General features: G+C 37.3%; 1 protein-coding gene across 3 annotated transcripts in view; it reads right to left on the reverse strand.

Annotated features, from left to right (window-relative positions):
- CTNNA3 (catenin alpha 3) overlaps positions 1–25,488 on the reverse strand; it is a 1,783,100-nt gene that overhangs the window by 1,320,446 nt on the left and 437,166 nt on the right. For all 3 annotated transcript variants that reach the window (XM_030941008.1, XM_030941007.1, XM_030941009.1), the window contains exon 6: positions 3,941–4,204. In XM_030941008.1, coding sequence (XP_030796868.1) covers positions 3,941–4,204 — 264 coding nt within the window. The remainder of the gene's footprint in view (positions 1–3,940; positions 4,205–25,488) is intronic.

The following is a 25,488-nucleotide window of genomic DNA, read 5'->3' on the forward strand; positions in this document are numbered from 1 at the left end:
AAAATTATTACCCTTAGTAAAAGAGCATCTTGGAAGTAACAGGGAACTCTGACTAAGGCTGGACAGCTGCTGAGAGAAGAGAATATATATAAAGTTTTCTCTCTTTGCGCTGCCTTACCACAGAAAGGATTCTGAGCAGCGTATCACCTACATGTGCTTCTGGTAGTTGCCATCTCTGTAAATTCATGGTCTGGTTAAAAGTTAAAGTAGAGCCATATACCCCCAAATACATCCACTTTCAGTCAGAGGAAGGAGAAAAAATAAGGGTAAGGAAAAAATGCTTTTCACTGCAAAATCACAAAATGACATGCCATATTATTATATTCATTCATTCATATTTACCTAGCACTTACTACATTTAGGGCATTACTCTAGGTGCTGGAGATACAACAGTAAACAATGACTATATGAATGATGATACATGAATATATAAAAAAGGTTTAAAAAAGTGAATATGACAGCTCTTTGAAAATAAGAAAATAGACATACATATAATTTGTTATCATCTTTATTGCATGAGGATTCAGATAAGTCTTGTGTACCACAATGACCACAGCTGCTTTTTCCCTCCTCACAGGAGAAAATATGTCTTAATGGACTTGGAATTTTCAAAACAATTTTTATTGGCAAAGTTTCTTGCTTCAAAACATTTTCAAAATTGTCTTAATCTACAATTCGACACTTCTCAACTCTCATTCAGTCTCAAATACAGAAGAAAACCCTTATAATTCACACTGGCCTTTCCAAGAAATCAATTGATTTAGCCAGTATAGTGTTCTAATTCAACTTCTATTTTCTCCATTTATAAATTTCAGGTTTCATACCCACACCCAGTCAAGGGCCAGAATGAAAAATTTAACAAAAGCTTCAGCATGGTTGGTGAGTAAGCACTCTGATACATTCCACACTATAAACATTTAATGAGACTTGCTCCCAACAGAGTATTTACTACATCAATTTACTTCATAGTATTATATTTGCAGGAGCAAAATAGAGCAAAGGTTATTTTGGATGCTTTACCAATACAGCTTCCTGTAAATAATGAAAAGTGCAACCATTTAATTTACCAAATCATTAAAAAAGGTTAAATGCTCAATAAATTCTGCTTTATCTAGTTCAGACAGCCGCAGCAGCTATTTGTAACTTGGATATAAAAAATATAGAAAACTTAGGCATTTTTTACTAGTTTGCGCATCTGTATCTTCGACTAGAACTAAATTTCAAGGGTTGTTCAGACAGTTTAGAATCCTCATTAAGATCTCAGAGAAATATCTTTTGGACTCCCTCCTGCCTCATGAAGAACAAGTGAGTCTGCCTTTCTTAAGAAAGAGAACACTCTATTACCCTGCCTATGCCCACTCCCATCGAAGTTACACACACACACACATGCACACACACACCACGCACACTTTCTCCTCCTCTCCAACCGTTGCCATTTTGTGCCTGTAGCAGTCACTTTCAACTAAAATGAGAAAACAGAAGAGGTCTTAGAAGAAGGAATGATTTGGAAATGTCTTCTTCTATAATCCTAAAATATAGAATGCATTGTCTGAGATAAACTGGAGCTCTTCTGGGAGCATTCTCTGACACAGTTCTGTTTAGTACTACGAAAAATGTGCTATACGGGTTGAGTACTGCTAATTTAAAAATCTGAAATCCAAAATGCTCCAAAATCCAAAACTTTTTGAATGCCAGTGTGATGGCACAAGGGGAAAATTCAGCATCTAACTTCATGTGACAGGTCGCAGTTAAAATGCAGTCAATGGATTAAGAAAATGTGGCACATACACACCATGGAATACTATGCAGCCATAAAAAAGGATGAGTTCGTGTCCTTTGTAGGGACATGGATGCAGCTGGAAACCATCATTCTCAGCAAACTATTGCAAGAACAGAAAACCAAATACCGCATGTTCTCACTTATAGGTGGGAATTGAACAATGAGATCACTTGGACACAGGAAGGGGAGCATCACACACCAGGTCCTATTATGAGGCCGAGGTAGCGGGGAGGGATAGCATTAGGAGATATACCTAATGTAAATGATGAGTTAATGGGTGCAGCACACCAACATGGCACATGTATATATATGTAACAAACCTGCAGGTTGTGCATATGTACCCTAGAACTTAAAGTATAAAAAAAAATGCAGTCAAAACATCATTTCATGTACAAAATTATTTAAAATATTGTATAAAATTATCTTCAGGCTATGTGTATAGGATGTATATGAAACATAAATGCATTTCATGTTTACACATCAATCCCATTCCCAGGATAACTCATTAGCCATATGCAAATATTCCAAGATCCAAAAAATTCCAAAATCCAAACCACTTCTGGTCCCAAGCATTTCAGATAAGGGATAATCAACCTGTATGATCCTATCCATCTACTCTAGCAAATTTCAACATATCACACTCAACACTCCCCAAATACAGACTACAGATGGTCCCTGACTTGACTTAACAATGGTCCAACTTATAATTTTTTCCAGCTTTATCATGGCATGAAAGTAATATATACTCAGTATGTATGTATATATAGTGTTTCAAGCCCCTAAAGGTCATACCCTTCCCAGGGTAGGGTAACCTGTATCCAGTGACTGAAAGAGACATACAGGCCTGGCCATTTCTGCCTGACAAGGTACACTCTGGAGGGCAATGCTCTCACCAGAGCTCCCTGCTGACTGGCCAGTTCTGTTGTGAGTATCAGAGAGATGATATACAGAACTAAAGAGCTAATTAGAAAAATAATTACAAGGGTATGGTTGTGGAAGGTGAGTAGTTCTTCTATAATAGGGGATGTGGCGTCTTGAAGGCCTTTGTGGGTCTAGATCTCAGGTAGACTTCTTCCTCTATCCAGTCCCGCTCCCTCCCTCTTTCCTTCCCAAATGTAACACCTTGTTTTCCAAACTCCATTCTGTGTATGATTCTGGAGGACCCAGCCTACAACACTAGCCATGACTCCTTCCTTTCTCTCATGTCCCACATCCATTCGATCAAAATTCAGTTGACTCTACTTACAAAATTTAGCACTGATGTCCACTAACACCACTCTAGTCTAAACTAAAACATGAAGTAGTTAATGTAAAGTGTATAAATGGAACCTGGGTTACTACAATAGCCTCTGGCCTGGTTTTTCAGTTCCTCTCATTGTTCTCCTTCAGTCTATGTTCCTTATGCAACCATCATAGTCCTTTTAAGACACAAGTCTCAGCATGTCATACCTTTGCTTAAAACCTTTCAGTGTATTCCCGTTTAACTTGGAGTAAAAGCCAAAGTCCTTAAAGGCATACACTGCCCTCAATGGTTGGTTCTGTAACCTTAGCTCCTACTACTCCTTGTCTTGCTCTCTCCACCCAGACACCCTGGTTTTTATGTTGTCACTTAAACATGGAGCACATACCTTCGAGCCTTTGCTCTAGATCTTCATCTGCCTGATTCCTGAACTCTTTCAAGGTTTTGGCATTATCTCACCTTCTCAATGTAACATACTATACAATTGTGTTCTCTACAATGTTTATTGGTTTTAATTTTTGCCTATAGTCACCCGCTAAAATGTATAAACTTGTCAAAGGCAGTGATCAGATATGTCCCAAGCACATAGAACAGTAATACCAATAAGTATTTGTGGAGTGAATAAATCTTATGCTTCATAAGTAGATCTACGTGAAAGAAAGTCATCATTTCAGTCTAATTAATAATCACACTTCAAATTCATTGGTTTCCTTGGCAGAGATGTACAGGAGTCAGAAGTATACTAATAGAATATTTTCCTGTTAATCAATTCTTTGGAAGACTCAAGAAAGTGATAGAGACTAATCTGGATTTTTTATTTTCTCATGCTCTAAACGCCAACATGTGGATCTTCTTCTGTTTTATTATTATTATTACCGTATTGGGACATCAGATCACACTTTATCTTTCTCCCGACTTACCTCCAGCTCATCAAGGGCACTTCCCAGAGTTGCTGCCTGAGGTTCTGGTGGGGTTGTCATATTCTGGATCCCTTGTGAAGCATTTGAAATTACATTGAGAGCATTCTGAATTTCTTCACAAACTGTGTCCTTGCTTGCTTTGAGGGAAGCAACATCTGAATGCTCCAAACAAGCTGAACAAATTGAATGCAAGAGGGGAGAGTTCTCCTTCAATGAGGCTCGGGCTCCTGCAATTTCATCTCTCTGATTTGGAGATTTTAAGTCCTGAGAAGGGAAATAAAAAGAGTGGTATCTTACAATGGGTTATGGGGGAAAGACTTAAATTAAAAAGCTTCATTTTTTAGTAAGTATAAATGAAAAGATAATAGACATCAAGAAGTCAGCTTAAGTTATAATCAAGGGCATCTATTATTTCTACATTCTTTCAGGTTCTGATAAAAATTCTGCAGCATAAACAATGATGCAGTTAACAAGTAAAGGTCCCAATAGTGCAGATGTGTAAAGATCTATTACTATTCAGTCAAATCCTTGTCAGTCAAATCTTTATAAGTAGCTAAAACACTCTGACATTCACATTATTAAGTGCATTATAAGATAGCTTTAATTACAAGGACGCTGATTACCTCATTCCATAGATGTTGATAATTGCATTTAACCTTTCCATTAAAATTAAACCAACTGAGTTAAGAACACTAAATGAAACCTACCACCATTCAGCTACATTTCTTTTCCTTTTCAGAAATACTAATAAATTAATCCTATATCATTCTTTCTTTGACATTTATTCAACAATTAGTTACTGAGCACTTAGCATATTCTAGCCCTTGTGCTAGACTCCAGTGTACAGATATGCAAAAATCCTACGAGGACCTTGATCTTCTTTCTTTTGGGGGGAAAGGGCCTACAGACAAAAAATAAACTAGATAAACAAATATACAAGATGATTTCAGGTGACAATAAATGCTGTGAAGAAAACACAAAAGTGAAGTGTCATAGAGACTGACTTGCAAGGAGAAAGCTGCTTTAGGTTGAATGGCTAGAGAAGGTATTTCTTCAGAGATGACAATTTGCAGTAAATGTAAATGAACGGCATTACATCAGATGGAAGAGAGAAAACAGAATGTTCTATCTAAGTGATAGGTGATCAGAACTAGCTCAAGATACAAGAAAAAAATCTGGCAAGCCCTGCCTTAACCAAGTGATGAAATTTAACATCATCAGTGATATCACATGGATATCATGTACCCCTTGATATACTGTGACAAGAAAAGTATGCCATTTCTGTGGTATTCCCTCCAGGAACCCATAATTCCAGTCTAATCATAAGAAAAGCAACAAACAAAATGAGATTGGTGAACATCCTAAATGACATCTGGGCAGTGTTCCTCAAGACCACTAACATCATGAAAAACAGGAGATTGACTGACAAACTGTCACAGAGAAGATTGGGGAGATATAACTAAATGCAATGTGGTACTGAGGATTAGATCCTGGAACAGAAAAAACATTCATGAAAAACTGCTGAAATCCAAATAACCATTATTAATAATTAATAGCAATGCATCGGTATCCGTATCTTTGTAATGGCAAATGCAAGACAGTATTAACAATGGAGAAAACTGGAAAAAAGGTAAATGGGAACTCTCTGTACCAACTTTGCAACTTTTCTGTAAATCTAGAATTATTCCCAAATAAAAGCTTAAGTTAAAAAAAATAATTCAAGGGACATTTACAATAGTTCATTCACTTCATATGTAACATTTCATATAATCTTCATAAAAGCTTATGAGAGATGTGATTATTCCATTTTAAAACTCAAAACACTAAGGTTTCAAGAGACTAAGTTTCTTAGCCAAGTGGCAGAGCTAGATGGTGGTATTTCTTGTATTGTAACCCACATCAGTGTAACTTCCAAGCCCTTATCCTAAAAACTATGTGCCATTCTTTCCTACATAGGAAAAATTTCTTATTTGCTACACAGCATGAGGACTTGTATTTGTATAATATCATGTAGCTTATAAAGTGCTTCTGTATAGTATCTTATTGATCATCACAATACTCTTTGAGGGAAGGAGTCTGCTATTATTAGTCCTATTTTAACTAAACAGGTGTTTGGTGTAAGAAGATAGAAACTAGTAAAGGAACTGAGATCTAAACCTAGTCTACTGATTGCTAATCTTATGCTTCTTTCACAAGGCTCTGCTACTCTGGGAATAATGTTGCCTAAGGTTAATAAATGGCTTGTGCTACTATATTTCTAGTTCCTTCCCTTCTGAAAATAAAAGCTGTCTGCTACTTCACTCAGGTTTTGGAGATATTAACTTCTAACTGTCCTCCCTACATTTTGTAACGAAGTAGCTATCATCCCACTGTTCATACTCACTAATTACCCAAAAAAAGACACTCTATGGTTTTCTTGGCTTGCTACGATTTCCCCCTTGTATATGTGGTCTGGGTTTTAGTTTTAGCTCTGTCATTAGCACTATGAGCTGGGTAACTCATCTCCTCTTTCGGTGTCTGTCTTTCTATCTGTAAAAATGGGATAATGATACTTCTTCCAACTCTCTCACAAGATTGAGTACACAGCACATCAGAAATGTAATAGAAGTGGAAAATAGAAAAAAGGTATAGAAAGAATATGGAATTGTTTTATTCCTTACATCTGTCAGACTTGGTGTACTGTTTTTGTACTGTGATAATCTTAGTGATTTTCATGTTTCCCACAATGTTACAAGCTCTACCTACAGTCATCAGTGTAACTTAGGGGATAAATAGTTTAATGTTTAGAAAGGATCACAGCTCCTCAGATGAGTAATAATTGAAAGTATAAATGTTCAGAAAGAGGTGAAGCAAATTCTCTGATATTACTGTACAGTCAACTTAATACATAATTCCCTCTGAAGTGACCTATACCTCATGCTTCTTTATTTAGAAGGACAGTGTCAAGGTTTAGGTTGTTTCTGAAAGGTGAAAAACTTGAACATAGATTATAACCAAGAAGGCTAACGTTAAAATTATTTCTTTTGCTCTAAAGGTGGCAATGTGTAATCTGACAGTAAATTGTAGTAACTTTAATGCCATGGGGACTTCGAAATGTTAAAAATACAAATGTATTTTGAATTTGGAACCTATGCTTTGTCATCTCTGCCCAAGGTAATTACAGAATCCATGAGCCCAAATAGCAAGTCCTTGAAGCCTGCGAAAAAGGACTGGATCAGTGAACATAACAAATATACGTTACAGCAGTGGACAGGGGAAAGGGGCAGGTTGCAGAGTTTATGTAAGGAAAATTGACAAGGCATGACCATTTCTCCCAAAGGACATCAAGCATGGTAAACTTAATGTAGTAAATAGGCACACAGATAAAAGAGAAATTAATGACTGTCACCTCCTAAATGTATGTTGTGGTAGTGGTGCCTGTGGTTGTTTTATTTTAGCTGATGATACCATAGGTTCAAAGGTTCATAGGTTGTCCCTTTACCCTAAAATTTGCATCAGGTCAAAATAGGAATTAAATAGTAAAGTTAATCAAGGATTTCTTTGGATGGAGTCGTATAAAGAATTCAGCTCCTCAAGGATTGATACTTATTTATAATCTTTTTTTAAATGCTCCAGAAGAAAGCTCACAGGAGATTTCCAAGTTAAGAAGACATTAAATGTTTCCAGCTGACGAAGAAACACACAGATGGGATTTAAAAAGACCTTACAAGTCTGTGCAAGTGGGTAGAGAAGTAACATATGAGTTTTAACCCTGGCAAGAGAACAAAATATATTTAGGAATATTATTTTAAAAAATAAAAATGGAGGGTTTTAAGCTATCAGTTAATTAATTCAACCATTCCTTCAACCTGTACTATGTTGAGCGTCTCCTATGCTGAGCCTCAACTCTGCATCAAGGCAATGTGCTAAATGTTGGAAATGCAAAGATAAAGATCAGAAGGGGAGACAAATAAACACATTTACATGGGGACTAAAATAGAGTTACCCACAGCATAGAGGACAGTCTCTCAGCTTGAAGGGATTAAATAAAATTTCTCAGAGAATGTGAATCTTTTCTCCAGTTTTATTGAGGTATAATTAACAAATAAAAATTGTGTATATTCAAGGTGTACAATATGATGCTTTCATATACATATACATTGTGTAATGATTACTACAATCATATTAATCAATATATCCATCACCACACAGTTACCCTTTGCATTTGTGTGTATGTGCTGTGAGGATATGCAAGATCTCTTCTCTTAGCAAATTTCAAGTAAGCAATACGGTATTATTAACTATCTTCCCCATGCTGTGAGTTAGGTCCCTAGAACTTATTCATCTTATAATTGAAAGTTTATACCCTTTGACCAATATGTCCCCATTTCCCCCACACACCAACCCCTGGCAACCATGGTAAAACTGCTTCTACAAGTTCGACTTGTTTAGATTCCACGTATAAATACGATCATACAATACTTACTTTCTGTGTCTGGCTTATTTGACTTAGCATAATGTCCTTCAGGTTCATCCAAGTTGTCATAAGTGGCGGGATTTCAGAGAAGGTGAATCTTAAACAGTGAGTATAAATTATCCCTATGAGGGAGGACCCACAGACCCTTTGAAGGAAGCGGACTACTCCTGCAAAATCTGGGATACACCCCAAATACTGTGAGTGCCCCAACTGCAAAAGTGAGAAAAGGAGAGCCTCCTCTCCTGAATACACACACCCACTGGAGCAACTGAAGGTCCATTTGTGGGAGAAGTTTCTGACCTTACCTGGAGCTGAGTCAATTTAAAGAGCCAAGCAAAAATACAGGGGTAAAGGAAGCAGCAGAAAGTCCCTGGGAGCCCACTGGGTCCCCAATCAGACCATTCCTGTCTGGCACCACAGGGATCCACTGGGAGGGCAGCCAGAGAAGCAGGGGTGGGGGGAGGGGGAAGCATCACAGGGAGAAGGAAAATTCCAGCTGACTTTGTAACAATTTGAATAGGGTGAGAAGCCTCCTGACCAGAACTTGAGAGAGGGTGCGAATCCAGTGTGCAGACTCCACAGCAGAGGAAGAACCAGGCTGTTTCCATTTGAAGGTGGCAGGCCGGTAGCCTGGGGCAAGTTCTCAAGCCCGGCTTGCCCACCCCGGAAACAGACTCGGGGCTGTTTGGGGGCACGGTGGGAGTGAGACCAGCCCTTTGGTTTGTGTGGGAGCTGGGGGAGGCCTGTGACTGCCGGCTTTCCCCGACTTCCCTGACTTCCCTGACAACCTGGATGACTCAGGAGAGGCAGCCATAATCCTCTTAGGTGCACAACTCCATTGACCTGGGAACCTCACTCCTGTCCCCCACAGCAGCCACAGTAAGACCCGCCCAACGGAAGTATGAGCTCAGACACACCTAGCCCTGTCCCTACTTGATGGTCCTTCCCTACCCACCTGTAGCTGAAGACAAAAGGCATATAATCTTGGTAGTTCTAGGACCCTGCCCACTGCCAGTTCCTCTCCATACTACCACAGCTGATGCTGTCTGCAAAACGCGGTCTCCCGGCAGGAGGCCAACCAGCACAAAAACAGAGCATTAAACCACCAAAGCTAAGAACCCTCATGGAGTCCACTATACCCCGCTGCCACCTCCACTAGAACAGGTGCTGTTATCCACAGCTGAGAGACCCATACATTGTTCACATCACAAGACTCTATACAGGTAACCCCCAGTACCAGTCCAGAGCAGGGTAGACTTGCTGGGTGGCTAGACTCAGAAGACAGATAACAATCACTGCAGTTCAGCTCACGGAAAGCCACATCCATAGGAAAAATGGGAGAGTACTATATCAAGGGAACACCCCATGGGACAAAAGAATCTGAAAAACAGCCTTCAGCCCTAGACCTTCCCTCTGACAGAGCCTACACAAATAAGAAGGAACCAGAAGAAAAAATCTGGTAATATGACAAAACAAGGCTCTTTAGCACCCCCAAAAAGCACACTAGCTCACCAGCAATGGATCCAAACCAAGAATAAATCTCTGATTTACCTGAAAAAGAATTCAGGAGGTTAGTTGTTAAGTTAATCAGGGAGGGACCAGAGAAAGGTGAAACCTAATGCAAGAAAATCCAAAAAACAATACAAGAAGCGAAGGGAGAAATATTCAAGAAAATAGATAGCTTAAAGAAAAAATGATCACAAATTCAGGAAACATTGGACACACTTTAGTAATGCAAAATGCTCTGGAAAATCTCAGGAATAGCACTGAACATGTAGAAGAAAGAAATCCAGAGCTCAAAGACAAGGTCTTCAAATTAACCCAATCCAACAAAGAAAAAAGAATAAGAAAATATGAACAAATCCTCCAAGAAGTCTAGGATTACGTTAAACGACCAAACCTAAGAATAATTGATGTTCCTGAGGAAGGGGAGAATCCTAAAAGCTTGGAAAACATATTTGGGGGAATAATCAAGGAAAACTTCCCCAGCCTTGCTGGAGACCTAGACCTCCAATTACAAGAAGCATAAAGAACACCTGGGAAATTCAGCATGAAAAGATCATTGCCTAGACACATTGTCATCAGGTTATCCAAAGTTAAGACGAAGGAAAGAATCTTAAGAGCTGTGAGACAGAAGCACCAGGTAACCTATAAAGGAAAACCTATCAGATTAACAGCAGATTTCTCACCAGAAACCCTACAAGCAAGAAGCAATTGGGGCCCTATCTTCAGTCTTGTCAGACAAAACAATTATCAGCCAAGAATTTAGTATCCAGTGAAACTAAGCATCATATATGAAGGAAAGATACAATCTTTTTCAGACAAATGCTAAGAGAATTTGCCATTACCAAGCCACCACAACAATAACTGCTAAAAGAAGCTCTAAATCTTGAAACAAATCCTAGAAACACATCAAAACAGAACCTCTTTAAAGCAGAAATCACACAGGACCTATAAAACAAAAATACAAATTAAAAACAGAAACAAATAGTACATAGACAACAAATAGCATGATGAATGCAATGGTACCTCACATCTCAATACTAACACTGAATGTAAATGGCTTAAATGCTCCACTTAAAAGATACAGAACCACAGAATGCATAAGAACTCACCAACCAACTATCTGCTGCCTTCAGAAGACTCACCTAACATGTAGACTCACGTAAACTTAAAGTAAAGGGGTGGAAAAAGGCATTTCTTGCAAATGGACACCAAAAGCAAGCAAGGGTAGCTTTTTTTTTTTTTTTTTTTTTTTGAGATGGAGTTTTGCTCTTGCTGCCCAGGTTGGACTGCAATGGCACAATCTCAGCTCACCGCAACCTCCGCCTCCTGGGTTCAAGTGATTCTCCTGCCTCAGCCTCCTGAGTATATACACATGCCGAGGATTACAGGCATGAGTCGCCATTTCCAGCTAATTTTGTATTTTTAGTAGAGATGGGGTTTCTCCATGTTCGTCAGGATGGTCTCGAACTCCCAATCTCAGGTGATCTGCCCGACTTGGCCTCCCAAAGTGCCAGGATTAAAGACCTGAGCCACCACGCCCGGCAAAGGGGGTAGCTATTCTTGTATCAGACAAAACAAACTTTAAAGCAATGCCAGCTAAGAGACAAAGAGGGACATTATATAATGGTAAAAGTCCTTGTCCAACAGGAAAATATCTCAATCCTAAACATATATGCAACACTGGAGCTCCCAAATTTATAAAACAATTACTAATAGACCTAAGCAATGAGATAGACAGCAACACAATAATAGTGGGGGACTTCAATACTCTACTGACAGCACTAGACAAGTCATCAAGACAAAAAGTCAACAAAGGAACAATTGATTTAAATTATATCTTGGAACAAGTAAACTTAACAGATATATACAGAACATTTCATCCAACAACCACAAAATACACATTTTATTCAATAGCACATGGAACTTTCTCCAAGATAGACTATATAACAGGCCATAAAATGAGCCTTAAGAAATTTAAGAAAATTGAAATTATATCAAGCACTCTCTCAGACCACAGTGGGAAAATACTGGAAATCAACTCCAAAAGGAACCTTCAAAACCATGCAAATATGTGGAAATTAAATAACCTGCTCCTGAATGAGCATTGGGTCAAAAATGAAATCAAGACGGAAATTTAAAAATTCTTCAAACTGAACAAAATCCTCTGGGATACAGCAAAGGCGGTGCTAAGAGGAAAGTTCATAGCCCTAAACGCCTACATCAAAAAGACTGAAAGAACACAAACTGACACTCTACGGCCACACCTCAAGGAACTAGAGAAACAAGAACAAACCAAACCCAAACCTAGCAGAAGAAAGGAAATAACCAAGATCAGTGCAGAACTAAATGAAATTGAAACAAAATAAAAACAAAAGATAAATAAAACAAAAAGCTGGTTTTTTGAAAAGATAAATAAAATTGGTTAGAAAGACTAACCAAAAGAAGAGCGAAAATCCAAATAACCTCATTAAGAAACAGGAGATAGCCCAGGGATGGTGGCTCACGCCTGTAATCCCAGCACTTTGGGAGGCTGAGGTGGGCAGATTACAAGGTCAGGAGTTTGAGACCAGGTTGGCCAACATGGTGAAACCACATCTCTACTAAAAATACAAAAATTAGCAGGGTGTGGTGGTAGGCACCTGTAATCCCAGCTACTTAGGAGGCTGAGGCAGCAGAATCGCTTAACACCGGAAGGCAGAGGTTGCAGCAGGCTGAGATTGTGCCACTGCACTCCAGCCTGGGCAACAAGAGTGAAACTCCATCTCAAAAAAAAAAAAAGAAAGAAAGAGACAGGAGATATTACAACTGACACCACTGAAATACAAAAGATCATTCAAGGCTACTATGAACACCTTTATGCACATAAACTAGAAACCTAGAAGAGATGGATAAATTCCTGGAAAAATACAGCCTTTCTAGCTTAAATCAGTAATAATTAGATACCCTGAACAGACCAATAACAAGCAGTGAGACTGAAATGGTAATTAATAAATTACCAACAAAAAAACCCAGGACCAGATGGATTCACAGAAGAATTCTTCCAGACATTCAAAGAACTGATACCAATCCTTGTGACACTACTCCACAAGACAGAGAAAAAAGGAACCCTCCCTAACTCATTCTATGAAGGCAGCATCGCCCTAACACCAAAACCAGGAAAGGACATAAACAAAAAAGAAAATATGGACCAATATCCCTGATGAACATAGATGCTAAAATCCTTAACAAAATACTAGCTAACTGAAACCAAAAACATATCAAAAAGATAATCCACCATGCTTAAGTGGGTTTCATACCAGGGATGCAGGGATGGTTTAACATACGCGAATCAATAAATGTGATACATCACATAAACAGAATTAAAAACAAGAATCACATGATCATCTTAATAGATGCAGAAAAAGCATTTGACAAAATCCAGGAGCCCTTTATAATTAAAATTATCAGGAAAATCAGCATACAAAGGACACATCTCAGTGGAATAAAAGCCATCTATGACAAACCCACAGTCAATATTATACTGAATGGGGAAAAGTTGAAAGCATTCCCTCTGAGAACTGGAACAAGACAAGGATGCCCACTCTCACCACTCCTCTGCAACATAGTACTGGAAGTCCTAGCCGAGAGCAATTAGACAAGAGAAAGAAATAGAGGGCATCCAAATTGGTAAAGAAGAAGTCAAACTGTCACTATTTACTGACAATATGATCATTTACCTTGAAAACCCTAAATACTCCTCCAGAAAGCTCCTAGAACTGATACAATAATTCAGCAAAGTTTCCAGATACAAGATTAATATACACAAATCAGTAGTTCTTCTATACACCAACAGTGACCAAGTGGAGAATCAAATTAGGAACTCAACCCCTTTTACAATAGCCACAAAAAATAAATAAATAAGTAAAATAAAATACCTAGGAATATACCTAACAAAGGAGTTGAAAGACCTCTGCAAGGAAAACTACAAAACACTGCTGAAAGAAATCACAAACGAAACAAATGGAAACACATCCCATGCTCATGGATGGGTAGAATCAATGTTGTGAAAATAACCATACTGCCAAAAGCAATCTACAAATTTAATGCAATCCCCATCAAAATACTACCATCATTCTTCACAGGAATAGAAAAAGCAATTCTAAAATTCATATGGAACCAAAAAGAACCTGCATAGCCAAAGCAAGACTAAGCAAAAAGAACAAATCTGGAGGCATCACACTACCTGGTTTCAAACTATACTATAAGGCCATAGACACGAAAACAGTGTGGTACTTACTGGTATAAAAATAGGCACATAGACCAATGGAACAGAACAGAGAACCCAGAAATAAACCCAAATACTTAAGCCAACTGATCTTTCACAAAGGAAACAAAAACACAAAGTCAGGAAAGGATACCCTTTTCAACAAATGGTGCTGGGATAACTGACTAGCCACATGTAGGAGAATGAAACTGAGTCCTCATCTTTCACCTTATACAAAAATCAACTCAAGATGGATTAAGGACTTAAATCTAAGACCTGAAATTGTAAAAATTCTAGAAGATAACATTGGAAAACCCCTTCTAGACATTGGCTTAGGCAAGGATTTCATGACCAAGAACCCAAAAGCAAATGCAAAGATAAATAGTTGGGACTTAATTAAACTAAAGAGCTTTTGCATGAAAAGGAACAGTGAGCAGAATAGATAACCCACAGAATGGGAGAAAATCTTCACGATCTGTAATCTGACAAAGGACTAATATCCAGAATCTACAACGAACTCAAACAAATCAATAAGAAAAATAATAAACAATCCCATCAAAAAGTGGGCTAAGGACATGAATAGACAATTCTCAAAAGAAGATATACAAATGGCCAACAAACATATGAAAAAATGCTCAACATCACTAATGATCAGAGAAATGCAAATCAAAACCACAAGGCAATACCACCTTACTCCTGCAAGAAAATGGCCATAACCAAAAAAAAAAAAAAAAAAAAAAAAAAAAAAAAAAAGTAGATGTTGGCGTGGATGCAGGGATCAGGGAACAACTTCTACACTGCTGGTGGGAATGTAAACTAGTACAGCCACTATGGAAAACAGTGTGGAGATTCCTTAAAGAACTAAAAGTAGAACTACCATTTGATCCAGCAATCCCACTACTAGGTATCTACCCAGAGGAAAAGAAGTCATTACATGAAAAAGATACTTGTACACATATGTTTACAGCAGGACAATTCACGATTGGAAAATCATGGAACCAACCTAAATGTCCATCAATCAAGGAGTGGATAAAGAAACTGTGGTGTATATATACAATAGAATACTACTCAGCCACAAAAAGGAATGAATTAATAGCATTTGCAGTGACCTGGATGAGACTGGACACTATTATTCTAAGTGAAGTAACTCAGGAACAGAAAACCAAACATCATATGTTCTCACTGATACGTGGGAGCTAAGCTATGAGGACACAAAGGCATAAGAATGACACAGTGGACTTTGGGGACTTGGGGTGGGGAGGTGTGGAATTGGGGGAAGGGATAAAAGACTACAAATATGGTGCAGTGTGTACTGTTCAGATGATGGGTGCACCGAAATTTCACAAGTCACCACTAAAGAACTTACTCATGTAACCAAACACCACCTGTTCCCCAATAACGTATGCAAATTTTTTAAATTAAAATTTAAAAATTCAAACATTGCCTAACTATAATGGAAAAAAAAGAATTTATCCCTATGGGCAATGCAGAACAAAAGAGCATGTGGAAAGGCCTGAAGCAAGAAAAGGTGAGGAACATGCGGGTTACTACAGGTGATATGACAAATTCAGGAAACCTAAGCATGAATGGCGATGAATCCAGCAGGAAAGGCAGGCAAGAGACATTTCACATGCTCTGCTAAAGAACTCTGAAAGCAACAAGCTCAGATGTGTATTTACAAAGATTGCTCTGGCAATGGGTTTTTGAGTGGATTGGAGAGAATGAAATTGCAGTCAGGGAGACCAGGCAATAATCCAGGTCTGGGAAAGAGACAATAAGCGCCTGAACACTATTGCTAGGCTTTAGTGAGATAGATCCAGGAAATTTTTAGGAGGTACAAATGGTAGGACTTTGGTATATCTAGATGGGAGTGGGGAAGAGGAGGTATTTGAAAGCATCTAGAGAATTGTTTCAGCAATTGTGTACGTAGTGATGCATTCACCACAATGAGAATACAGAGAGAAGAATGTGCTTGGAAGAAAAAGGTGAAATACATTTTGTCATCTGCCAAATGTAACACATCAGCACAAGATCCAAAGGAAAATACAATACACATGAATCTAGAATTCAGAGGAGAATCTAGGCCACAAATAGTGATATGTGAACCACCAGCTCACAGTTGGGAGCTAAAGCCATATGTGTGAAGGCTACAAGACCTGCACCAAGGGTGAATATTACAATAAGGAGAAGAATCTAGGAGTCATTGTAAATTGTTCCTTGAGAATATCAACCCAGTAATTTTACGTGCTAGCCCCAAAGGCCAAATATATATTTATATTAGCAAGAAGGGTATCAGCAAATACTGAACTCAAAAAAATTTTTCAATTAAAAGTATTTTTAAATAGGCCAGCAAACACATGCAGATTACAGAGTTTAGAATCTAAACTACTGTGGGTAATCATAGTCATCATACCTTAAGATAACAAAAGATTTTTCTTTAAAAGCAATTTTGAACAGAATGACTTATGTTTCTGGAAAGCTTAAAAATATGAGGTCTGTTCACCTTGAAAAGGGGAAATTTATATTGGAAAACACATGATAAAAACATCTATAAATCATGAATGAACTTGATAACTTGTTAATGGGCTTCTTTACTTAAATCTGGAGATGCTAGGTCATAGAAGTCGCTTTTAAGATTTGAGTAAAAGAAATTATATCTGTTCATACTTCTGTCTCCACTACTTCATTATAATTCTCTTGAATGTAAGTACTATGGCTTACTTATTTTATATTTCATTATCTAGTAGTATATAGCACATATTACGAGTTTAATAAATTTTTATTAAGGAAACAGACAAATGAATAAGAATTAGGCCAGAGGAAGTTAATATGCTCAAAAGGGGATAGATATGATTACTCCAAGAAATAAAACATGTGGAAAATATACTTTAATCCAGAGAGTTTGAATAAATTTATCCATAGCAATGCCACAGAAAGCTGAAGAGCGAAATTAAACTGTACCTATCTTCACATTAAGTGTTAGTGAAGTCACTGGTACAACTACTTTGGAAAACTGTTTGATAGTATTTACTGAAGCTGAGTATATGCATGTACTGTTACCCAGCTATTTCATTCCTAGGAGAGAATACACACGTATGGAAATATGTTCCTATGTCCATCTAAAGACACAGGCAAAAATGTTCCATACCAGCACTGTCTGTAATAGTCCCGACCTGGACACAGCCCAGAGTAATGAAAATGAACAAAACACAGCTACACGCGACAACATGAAATATGGCACAAAAAAAAGGAAGACATAAAAGAGTATGTATTGTTTAATTCCATCTATGTGAAGTTCATACTCAGGCAAAAGTAACCTACGATTTTAAAAATAAGAATAGTGGTTATTCTTGAGGGGGTGATTAGAGACTAGACAGGGAGGAGGAATCTTTCAGTTTCCAGTAATTTTCTTGTCCTGGGTGCTAGTTACACTGATGTGTTTAGTTTGGAAAAATTCATTGAACTGTTCATTTTGCACTGTGCATTTTTCTGAATGTATGTTGTACTTTAATAATAAAAAAAAGTTCACATAAAATCAAGGAAACGAAAAACAAAAAGTAAAGCCAATATCCACAGAGTGAGCCTTCTTTTGGCAAAGGACACTGGTATAAACTAGCTATGGACTGGCTATGGTGTCATATTACCCATGTCATTAAGGGAAGAATGAGAAAATTGAATATTCTGTCCATCTATAAGAATCCTGTATCCACTTTGAGGGCTCATATTTTTAAAAAAGAAAAAAAATGTTTGAAATATAAAAGTAAGAAGAGAAAGCTCCTGTAGCCTGACCATCAGAAAAAGCAAACCTAAGAGATTTTCACAGCAGTTGATTCCATGAACCGTTGGACAAAACTGCATTTCTGAGAATTAAAGAAAACTTCCTTATGAAGCTACATTCCTGCCCACATGGAATAGCTCCACATATACTCTGCTCAACAAAGCAGAACTACATGCAAATTACTGAGTTTCTCTTCCAGGTGTTTAAATGAGGTTTCTGAAGCTGACAAAACCACTCTGGTAAGGGAAGGAAAGGGAGCTTATAAAGAGAGATTTTGTTTGTTTAAGATTAAGATGTGCAGCAGACAAGCCCATGTATACTTTGCTATTTGGATTCCATTATGGGTTGGCTTCTGTCTCCAGTCTTCTCTCTGCCAAGATGCTGCATACCAATTGCTTCACTGGTCATTGGGCAGCTTCATGTTCTATTAGGAAACAAAATAACACAAACACCTGCTAATTTAATGTTTGGCCAACCTAAATTAGGAAATGGAAACTTAGTCTTAACTGAGCTGAAGGATATAAGATGGTGAAACAACAGTAGGCTTCAGGTAAAAGAAAGTTTTGAGAAGAAAAATTAAAATTAAAAAAATGCAAGATTTTACAATAAAAGCATCATTAAGGAGCAGAGAGAGGCCTTTACTGCTTTTCTATCCTTATTTCCCATTTCTCATTTCATAGAAATAGGATAGATTCAATAAAATGAAAATAAAAGAATTCTTCAAATTCAAATGGGAAACTGAGAAACCATATAATAATAGTATTAAGACATTTCCCAAGGTCTGCATTCTGGGCCATTAATGTACACCTTGGGTAACTGAAATACACCAAGGTGAATATTAATAACTCCAAAGAAACCTCTGAAGAAAACATTATCACTTAATTCTAATGCAGACTACTGTGTCAGTCAAGAAAATGTAGGGGTGTGTGTGTGTGTGTGTGTGTGTAAAGTTCAAAATGCACTATGCTCATTTCCTATTCATCTGAAGCAAATACAATATGCATTACATTTGTCTATTGTTTGCCTGGAATTTATACCTCAAAATAAATGATATCTGAAGTCATCTGCCACATGATTAAAAAGTAAAAGGAATAAACAGAAAAACAGAAAAGTTATGGGCTATTTTACCAAAATTCAGTGGCTGTACTTCATGCATCCTTTCCATTGGTGCATATGTTTCATCATTTAATCTATCAAGAAGAGTCAAATATCCATAGGTCAAGGCCAGGGGTGATGGCTCACGCCTGCTACAATCCCAGCACTTTGGGAGGCTGAGGCAGTTGGATCACCTGAGGTCAGGAGTTCGAGACCAGCCTGGCCAACATGGTGAAACCCCATCTCTACTAAAAAAATACAAAAACTAACTGGGCATGGTGATGTGCACCTGTAATCCCAGCAACTCGGGAGGCTGAGGCATAAGAATCACTTGAACCTTGGAGACAGAGGTTGCGGTGAGCCAAGATCACGCCACTGCCCTGTAGCCTGGGTGACAGAGACTGTTTAAAACAAAACAAAACAAAAAAAAACTCTTAGGTCAGAAAATTTTCCCTCTAAAGCATAATTAACAATTATAAAAGTAAAGTTGAATTTTTTAATTGTCAAAAATCAATAAATATTGTTATCCTTACAATTCCTTCCTACTACGTTTTCATGACTCACTTGCAAGAAATAGACCATTTGTTTTCTGAACGTTATGGTGTATCTCAAAGAGCAAATAGCATCACTTAGATCAAATATGATCCAAGCCCAGGGATGTTGATCCAACTTCCTAGTTAATAATTCATTACATTTGTGTAGTGATTTATTCTGTTCAACATATTTCCTGCATTCTTCCACAAGGAGTTCTATAAGAAATCATAAAAAGTGGTATTCTTTGTTGTCAAAAGAAGAAATGGACATTTGTCGAAAGGCACACACAAATTAATAAAAAGTGGTGATGGTGATTTTTTTCAGAAAGCCAACATTTACCAAGCAGCTGTGATGCTTCCTATATTCAAGTACTCTCTAATCACTTTCTCATTTAATGGCCCCACTAGGAATAGGATCCACAAGACTGGCTCCTGTCTCAACACTCTTTCTACTCAACACTATTTCTATTTGTTGTCAGTAGCTCCCACCATCTGCTCCTAAAGTCTGTCAAAAAACTTTCCTTTAACTCTGCCCATCTGCGGTGACCCAACAGAGAATATATATTTCAGGCATATCTTCCTGACAAAGAACTGTCGTAACTAATACAACTAAGATTAGAAACATTTTCCTTAATTTAGTTTTAGAACAAGGCTGATACAAAAACCTCAGGTCAAAACTACAAGATTAAAAATTAAAGTGTGGCCCATAAGGTCATTTAGAATGCTCAAAAATGTAAGTCAGATATGTGGAGAAAGAATGAAACTAATAAGTATCATCTTGAATATTTCAATCTAACTTTGATAAAGGAAACATTCTAAATATGGCATATTTGTAGATTAATGGTTGATTTTCCCAGAGGAAAAAGTGTTTTACTTTTTAGTTTAATTCAAATAGCTTGAAATGCCTGCTATAAGGTGTGACTTGAAAGCTAAAACTACAAACTCAAATGTTTAAGCAGGAAGCGTGAATAGGGCAGATGAAAGTAAACAGGGAATGGTGAGGCCTTGTCACACTATACTGTATCTGCCCCGATTTAAACACATTCAGATCCAATTGGCCAAACCAAAAGAATCCCTGAGTCTAATGTACTAGCACAGATGTTTTGGTGAGCCTTATTAATTCAGTCACCAAGGTCATGTAATATATGTGCCTGACCTTGGAAGACCTCAGAAATATAGGAAATGCATGTCCCTGGGCCTGATGAGCCTACAATAAGCCAAAAGGCCTGAATGAGGAGCAACTCTAAGGCAGGAAGTCTGCCTCATTTTAATGGAAATAGCATAAGCTTTAAGGTTAGAATCCCAATGCAAAAACACTCCAATAGCAGGAGATTTCAGGCAGAATAATTAACCTTACTTCAGCTACAAAATGTGAATAATTCCTACCATTTAGGGTATTAATGAAGTTAAGTGATTTAATGCCAAAGACTTTTCCAGCATTTTCTTTTTTGATGTCTCTCTATGCAACAAACTATTAGCCATATTCCCTCTTTACAATATTTCCCCCGTTTTCTTAGATGAGAGCAACCTAAATTTAAACTGAGAGGTGTTTACCTCTCTTCTAAGTTCCAGCTGCATATGTCAAGTTGAGTCTCAAACATGTCCAAAGTTGAACCCATTGTGTTTCCTACATTCCCACTCCCCATACGTTTCTCTCCAGCATTCCATCTGCATGGTCCTAACATTCAGCTGATAAAAAAGAAACATGAGGAATATTCATGACTTTTCCAACTCCCCAACCCCCACCATTAGGTAAGGTCTATTATTATACTCATTAACTATTTCTCCAATATACACCCTTGCTCTGGTCCTCACTAGTAGCACTAGTCTAGAGGAGAAATGATTAGGGATAAAATTAAGGAAGTGCTTGTAAACACAAGGGAGATGAGAGACTACAGAAATATTTAATAAGACAGAACTTTTTGACCAATCTTTTCTCTGTAATACCATCAGAGGAAACTCTTTAAAACTTAAATCTGGTCATCACTCCTCCAATTTGAAATTTTCTAGTGATGGTTAATCCACAAATTAAAAAACTCATATTTTTTGTTATTGATAAGCATGCTTCTCTGGCTTCTCTCTCTCGTCTTACTTCCTACTACTCCTGTCACAGTCACTCTTTTCTCCAGCCACACAGAATCACATGAGGTTCCCCTGATGCCTTTGCACAAGCTATGTTTCAGTCTCCCCTGCAACCCCCTAGGAAATGACTATTCATCTTTTAAGTCTTTGTGGATTCTTACATTCTATCACACACAGACTTCACTCATGTGCCCCCTTTACAGGGCACTAGTCTAGCAGATATTTTAAACTATTACCCTTTGCTGTAACTATTTGTTGACACATCTGTGTCTCTCACCAAATTATGAGTTCCTGCTGAGGCAAAAATGATGTCTTAATTCTTCCATCCACTAGGCCTTGCATAGGAACTAGCTGAGAGTAACCAATGAGTTAATAACACCTCTCACCACTTTAAAGTAATGAAAAAACCTTGAGGGTCACTGCCATAAAATAATTTACTTTTCCATGAAATAAAAATTTCAATTTTGTAAAAGGAAATCACAACTGCAAAAAAGCTCAGATATGCTCAGTCTAGAATGGAAGTGTTTTTTCATCATCCCTAACTAGGCTAACTAGATTTGTTTATGAACTAGTCTTCAAAGCGTTCTGGCCTAAGCCTTTTTTAAAAAACCAGTGACGACTGTTTTTATCACTTATAAGAAGGTGTGTCTTTCAGAGCTTATGGCTTTGACTCTCAGGATATTCTAAAATATACCTAATTTCTAACACATTCCCCAACAGAAACAAGACTGAGCAGAATGAAGATAAAGATGTCTCACACTTGACATGCCTTTCAGAAAGTTAAATTAGTGCTCCCTATATTAACCAATAACTAGATTCATCTGATCAAGGAAAACAGAGGTAACTTAGGTTAATAATCTTGCTAAATTTGGGGTATTCCAAAAAATTGATTTCAACAAGTATTTATATAGTGGAATTGTGCTTAGAGCTGTGAGGAAATAGAAATACCAAGTAAAATCGAGTACCCAGCTCTGCAGTCCTTTGTTCTCCAGAATTTGTTAGATAATGATATGCTAAAATAATAAATTTGGCTAAAATTGGTAAAATAGATAATAATTACCATAGGAATTATAAGGAAAAGCATGAAAAGCTCAAGAAATGCTTCAGAGACAGGAAGATGCACATTTCTAAATGTACCAGGGAGAAGCTAGCCCAGAAAACCGGTATGAAAGTCAGTTGGCTTGCTAGTAGGCATCTCAGCCATTCTGTATCAAAATTGGAGCTCCTGATAGTGCCCCTCAGCCCACTATTCTTATGATATTTAACAGTTCAGTTAACAGCAATTCTTCTAACTGCCAGTGCCAAACACTTTGTTGTTACCTTTAAGCTTCTCCCCTTCTCTCACATCCCACATCCAGTTTGTCAGAAAATCCCATCAGTTTTACCTTCATTTATGAAAAATGTGACCTCTTATTACCGCTCCAACTTACCACGTCACTGCTTGACTCAGACCATCCTACGTATCTCTGTGACCCCACTCCCAGTACTCTCCTTGCTTACCCTGGCCAGTTCCATGAACCTCCTTGCTGCTTATCCAAGAAGCCAGGCACATCCCTACATTAGGTCTTCCCATGGCTGGCACGCTCTTCTAGATCCATGACTCCCTAACTTCTTTCAAGTATTTCCTCAAAAATAAACTTTTCAGTGAGACCTCCCCTGGTCACCCTGTCTAAAAGTTCAATCAACAATTCCAACCTCAATATGCCATATTTCCCTTCCTTGTTTTATCTTCTCTGTACTATTTGTCACTAATATATACTACAATTTATTTATCATGTTTGTTTTCTGTCTTCTCCAGTGGAACATAAGCTCCATAAAGGTACATAAGAGGTGATAAATACTTACCTCATGAATGAATGCACAGCAACCCAAATTAAGAATTTTAATTAATTTGACACATTTTACTGATCACACATGCAAAAAGTTATCCTATCATATGGCAATAAAATACCAGAGAATTATCTAGTTATAACAGGGAAGACAGAAAAAGGGCATAGAAATAGTATAAACTTCCTGTGCCTTTTTGCTCTCATTCTAGAGGCAAATCTTAGAACATTCACCTGCATATCTTAGAATTTGGTTGTGTATTCTACTTAGGGCATCTTTCACGTTTGCCAGAATTCATATAGAAAGCTTCTGAACCCAAAACATAATGGCTGCTGTTGAAAGGTCAACTGTGTATGACTGCCAGTTAGATGGCAAGTTGTATTTAAAATCCAGATCCCTAATTAACAACAATTTTTGCCTTACTCAAGAACTGTATACAGAGCATGAATCATCTATATGCAGAGTATTCACTGTTTAGTGGTTGCCAATTTAAATATTCATGTCTCTAGGAATGGCTTCAATCCACCCTGGTACATAAAATAAATTAGCATTCTTGCACTCTAGAGAGAAGTATGTGTTTAGCACCAAATGGAATCAGCAGATGACTAAATACTCTTTTTTTTCCTCTCCTGTTTCTATCATAAATACAACAGATGCAAGATGCTGGAATGTGGACAACCCCAGAAGGTTGGTGTTTGCCTCTAATGTAGAAATAAACCATTCAAAAATTCATTCCATATAGCATACCAGAGTTAGCAAGAGCCCTTTGGTTCCTTTATCACCATCAAGATGACTTTATGACTAAACATATCACAGCGGCCCTCATAGTACAAATGAAGCATAAGGCTACCTTAGCTACTAAACATCATGGAATATCTTATAAATTTACAGCAATGATAATTCAAGCCCAAATAAATGATTGCCACATAAATGATTCAGAGTTACTACAGTTCAACAGTAAATTTTGAGCATTACCCAAATTCATGGGATACTTAAAGGTATGAGACATGGATCTTTAAATGATAAGTTACTGGAGTACAACTGTTCCTATATTAAATAGGGAAAAATTGCTTTCTAGGAAGACTCAGCTCTCTTCAATCTCACCTCTTTTACAAGCAGAATGCACATGGAAAATGGCAGGACCTCACCAGTTGTCCAATTGTCCAGCTATGTTCCTCAAGGTTCTCTAGCTTTTGCTATCTCAATGTGAGTGGTACTTTCATTCTCATTTTTATTCACTATTGGATGTCTAAGTAATGCATACTCAGAGACAGTCAATTTCAGTAAGAAATACATAAATAAATAAATCTTCAACCACAGCTAAAATCATAATTAATAGTGAAAGACTGAATGGTTTCCTCCTTAAAATCAAAAACTAGACAAGGATGTTCCCTTTCACTAGTTCTATCCATCATTGCACTAGAAGTTCTAGTTAAATAATTTAAGAAAATCGAAGATATAAAATGTATATATATTAGAAAAGGAGAAATAAAACTACCTCTCTTTGCAGATGCTATAATCTGTGTGTTAAAAATCCTAAGGAGTACACTTCCTGCTGAAAACAGTAAAGCTAATAAATAAGATTGGTATCATTCACAAAAGGCAAGATCAATATGCAAAAATCAGTCACACCTATAGACCCTTGCAGTGAAAAATCTCAAATTGAAATTGAGAAAACAATTCCATTTAAATAGCATCAAAACATAAAAAAGTAGAAAATTTAACAAAAGAAATACAAGATGAGTATACTGAAAACTACAAAATATCATTGAAATGAATTAGGTAAGACATAAATAAATTTAAAGACATTTCATGTCATGGATTAGAAAACAATATTTTTATGATGACATTATCCCCCAAATTGAACTATAAATTTAATGTAATTTCTACCAAATTCCAACCGTTTTTTTGCAGAAGTTGACAATCCTAAAATTCATATGAAAATGTAAGGGACTCAGAATGGCAAAAGTTATCTTGAAACAAAGAGCAATGTTGGAGGAATTCCCCTAATTTGATCATTACACATTA

This window comes from Rhinopithecus roxellana, chromosome 11 (assembly GCF_007565055.1).
Source record: "Rhinopithecus roxellana isolate Shanxi Qingling chromosome 11, ASM756505v1, whole genome shotgun sequence".
Classification (NCBI taxonomy): domain Eukaryota; kingdom Metazoa; phylum Chordata; class Mammalia; order Primates; family Cercopithecidae; genus Rhinopithecus; species Rhinopithecus roxellana.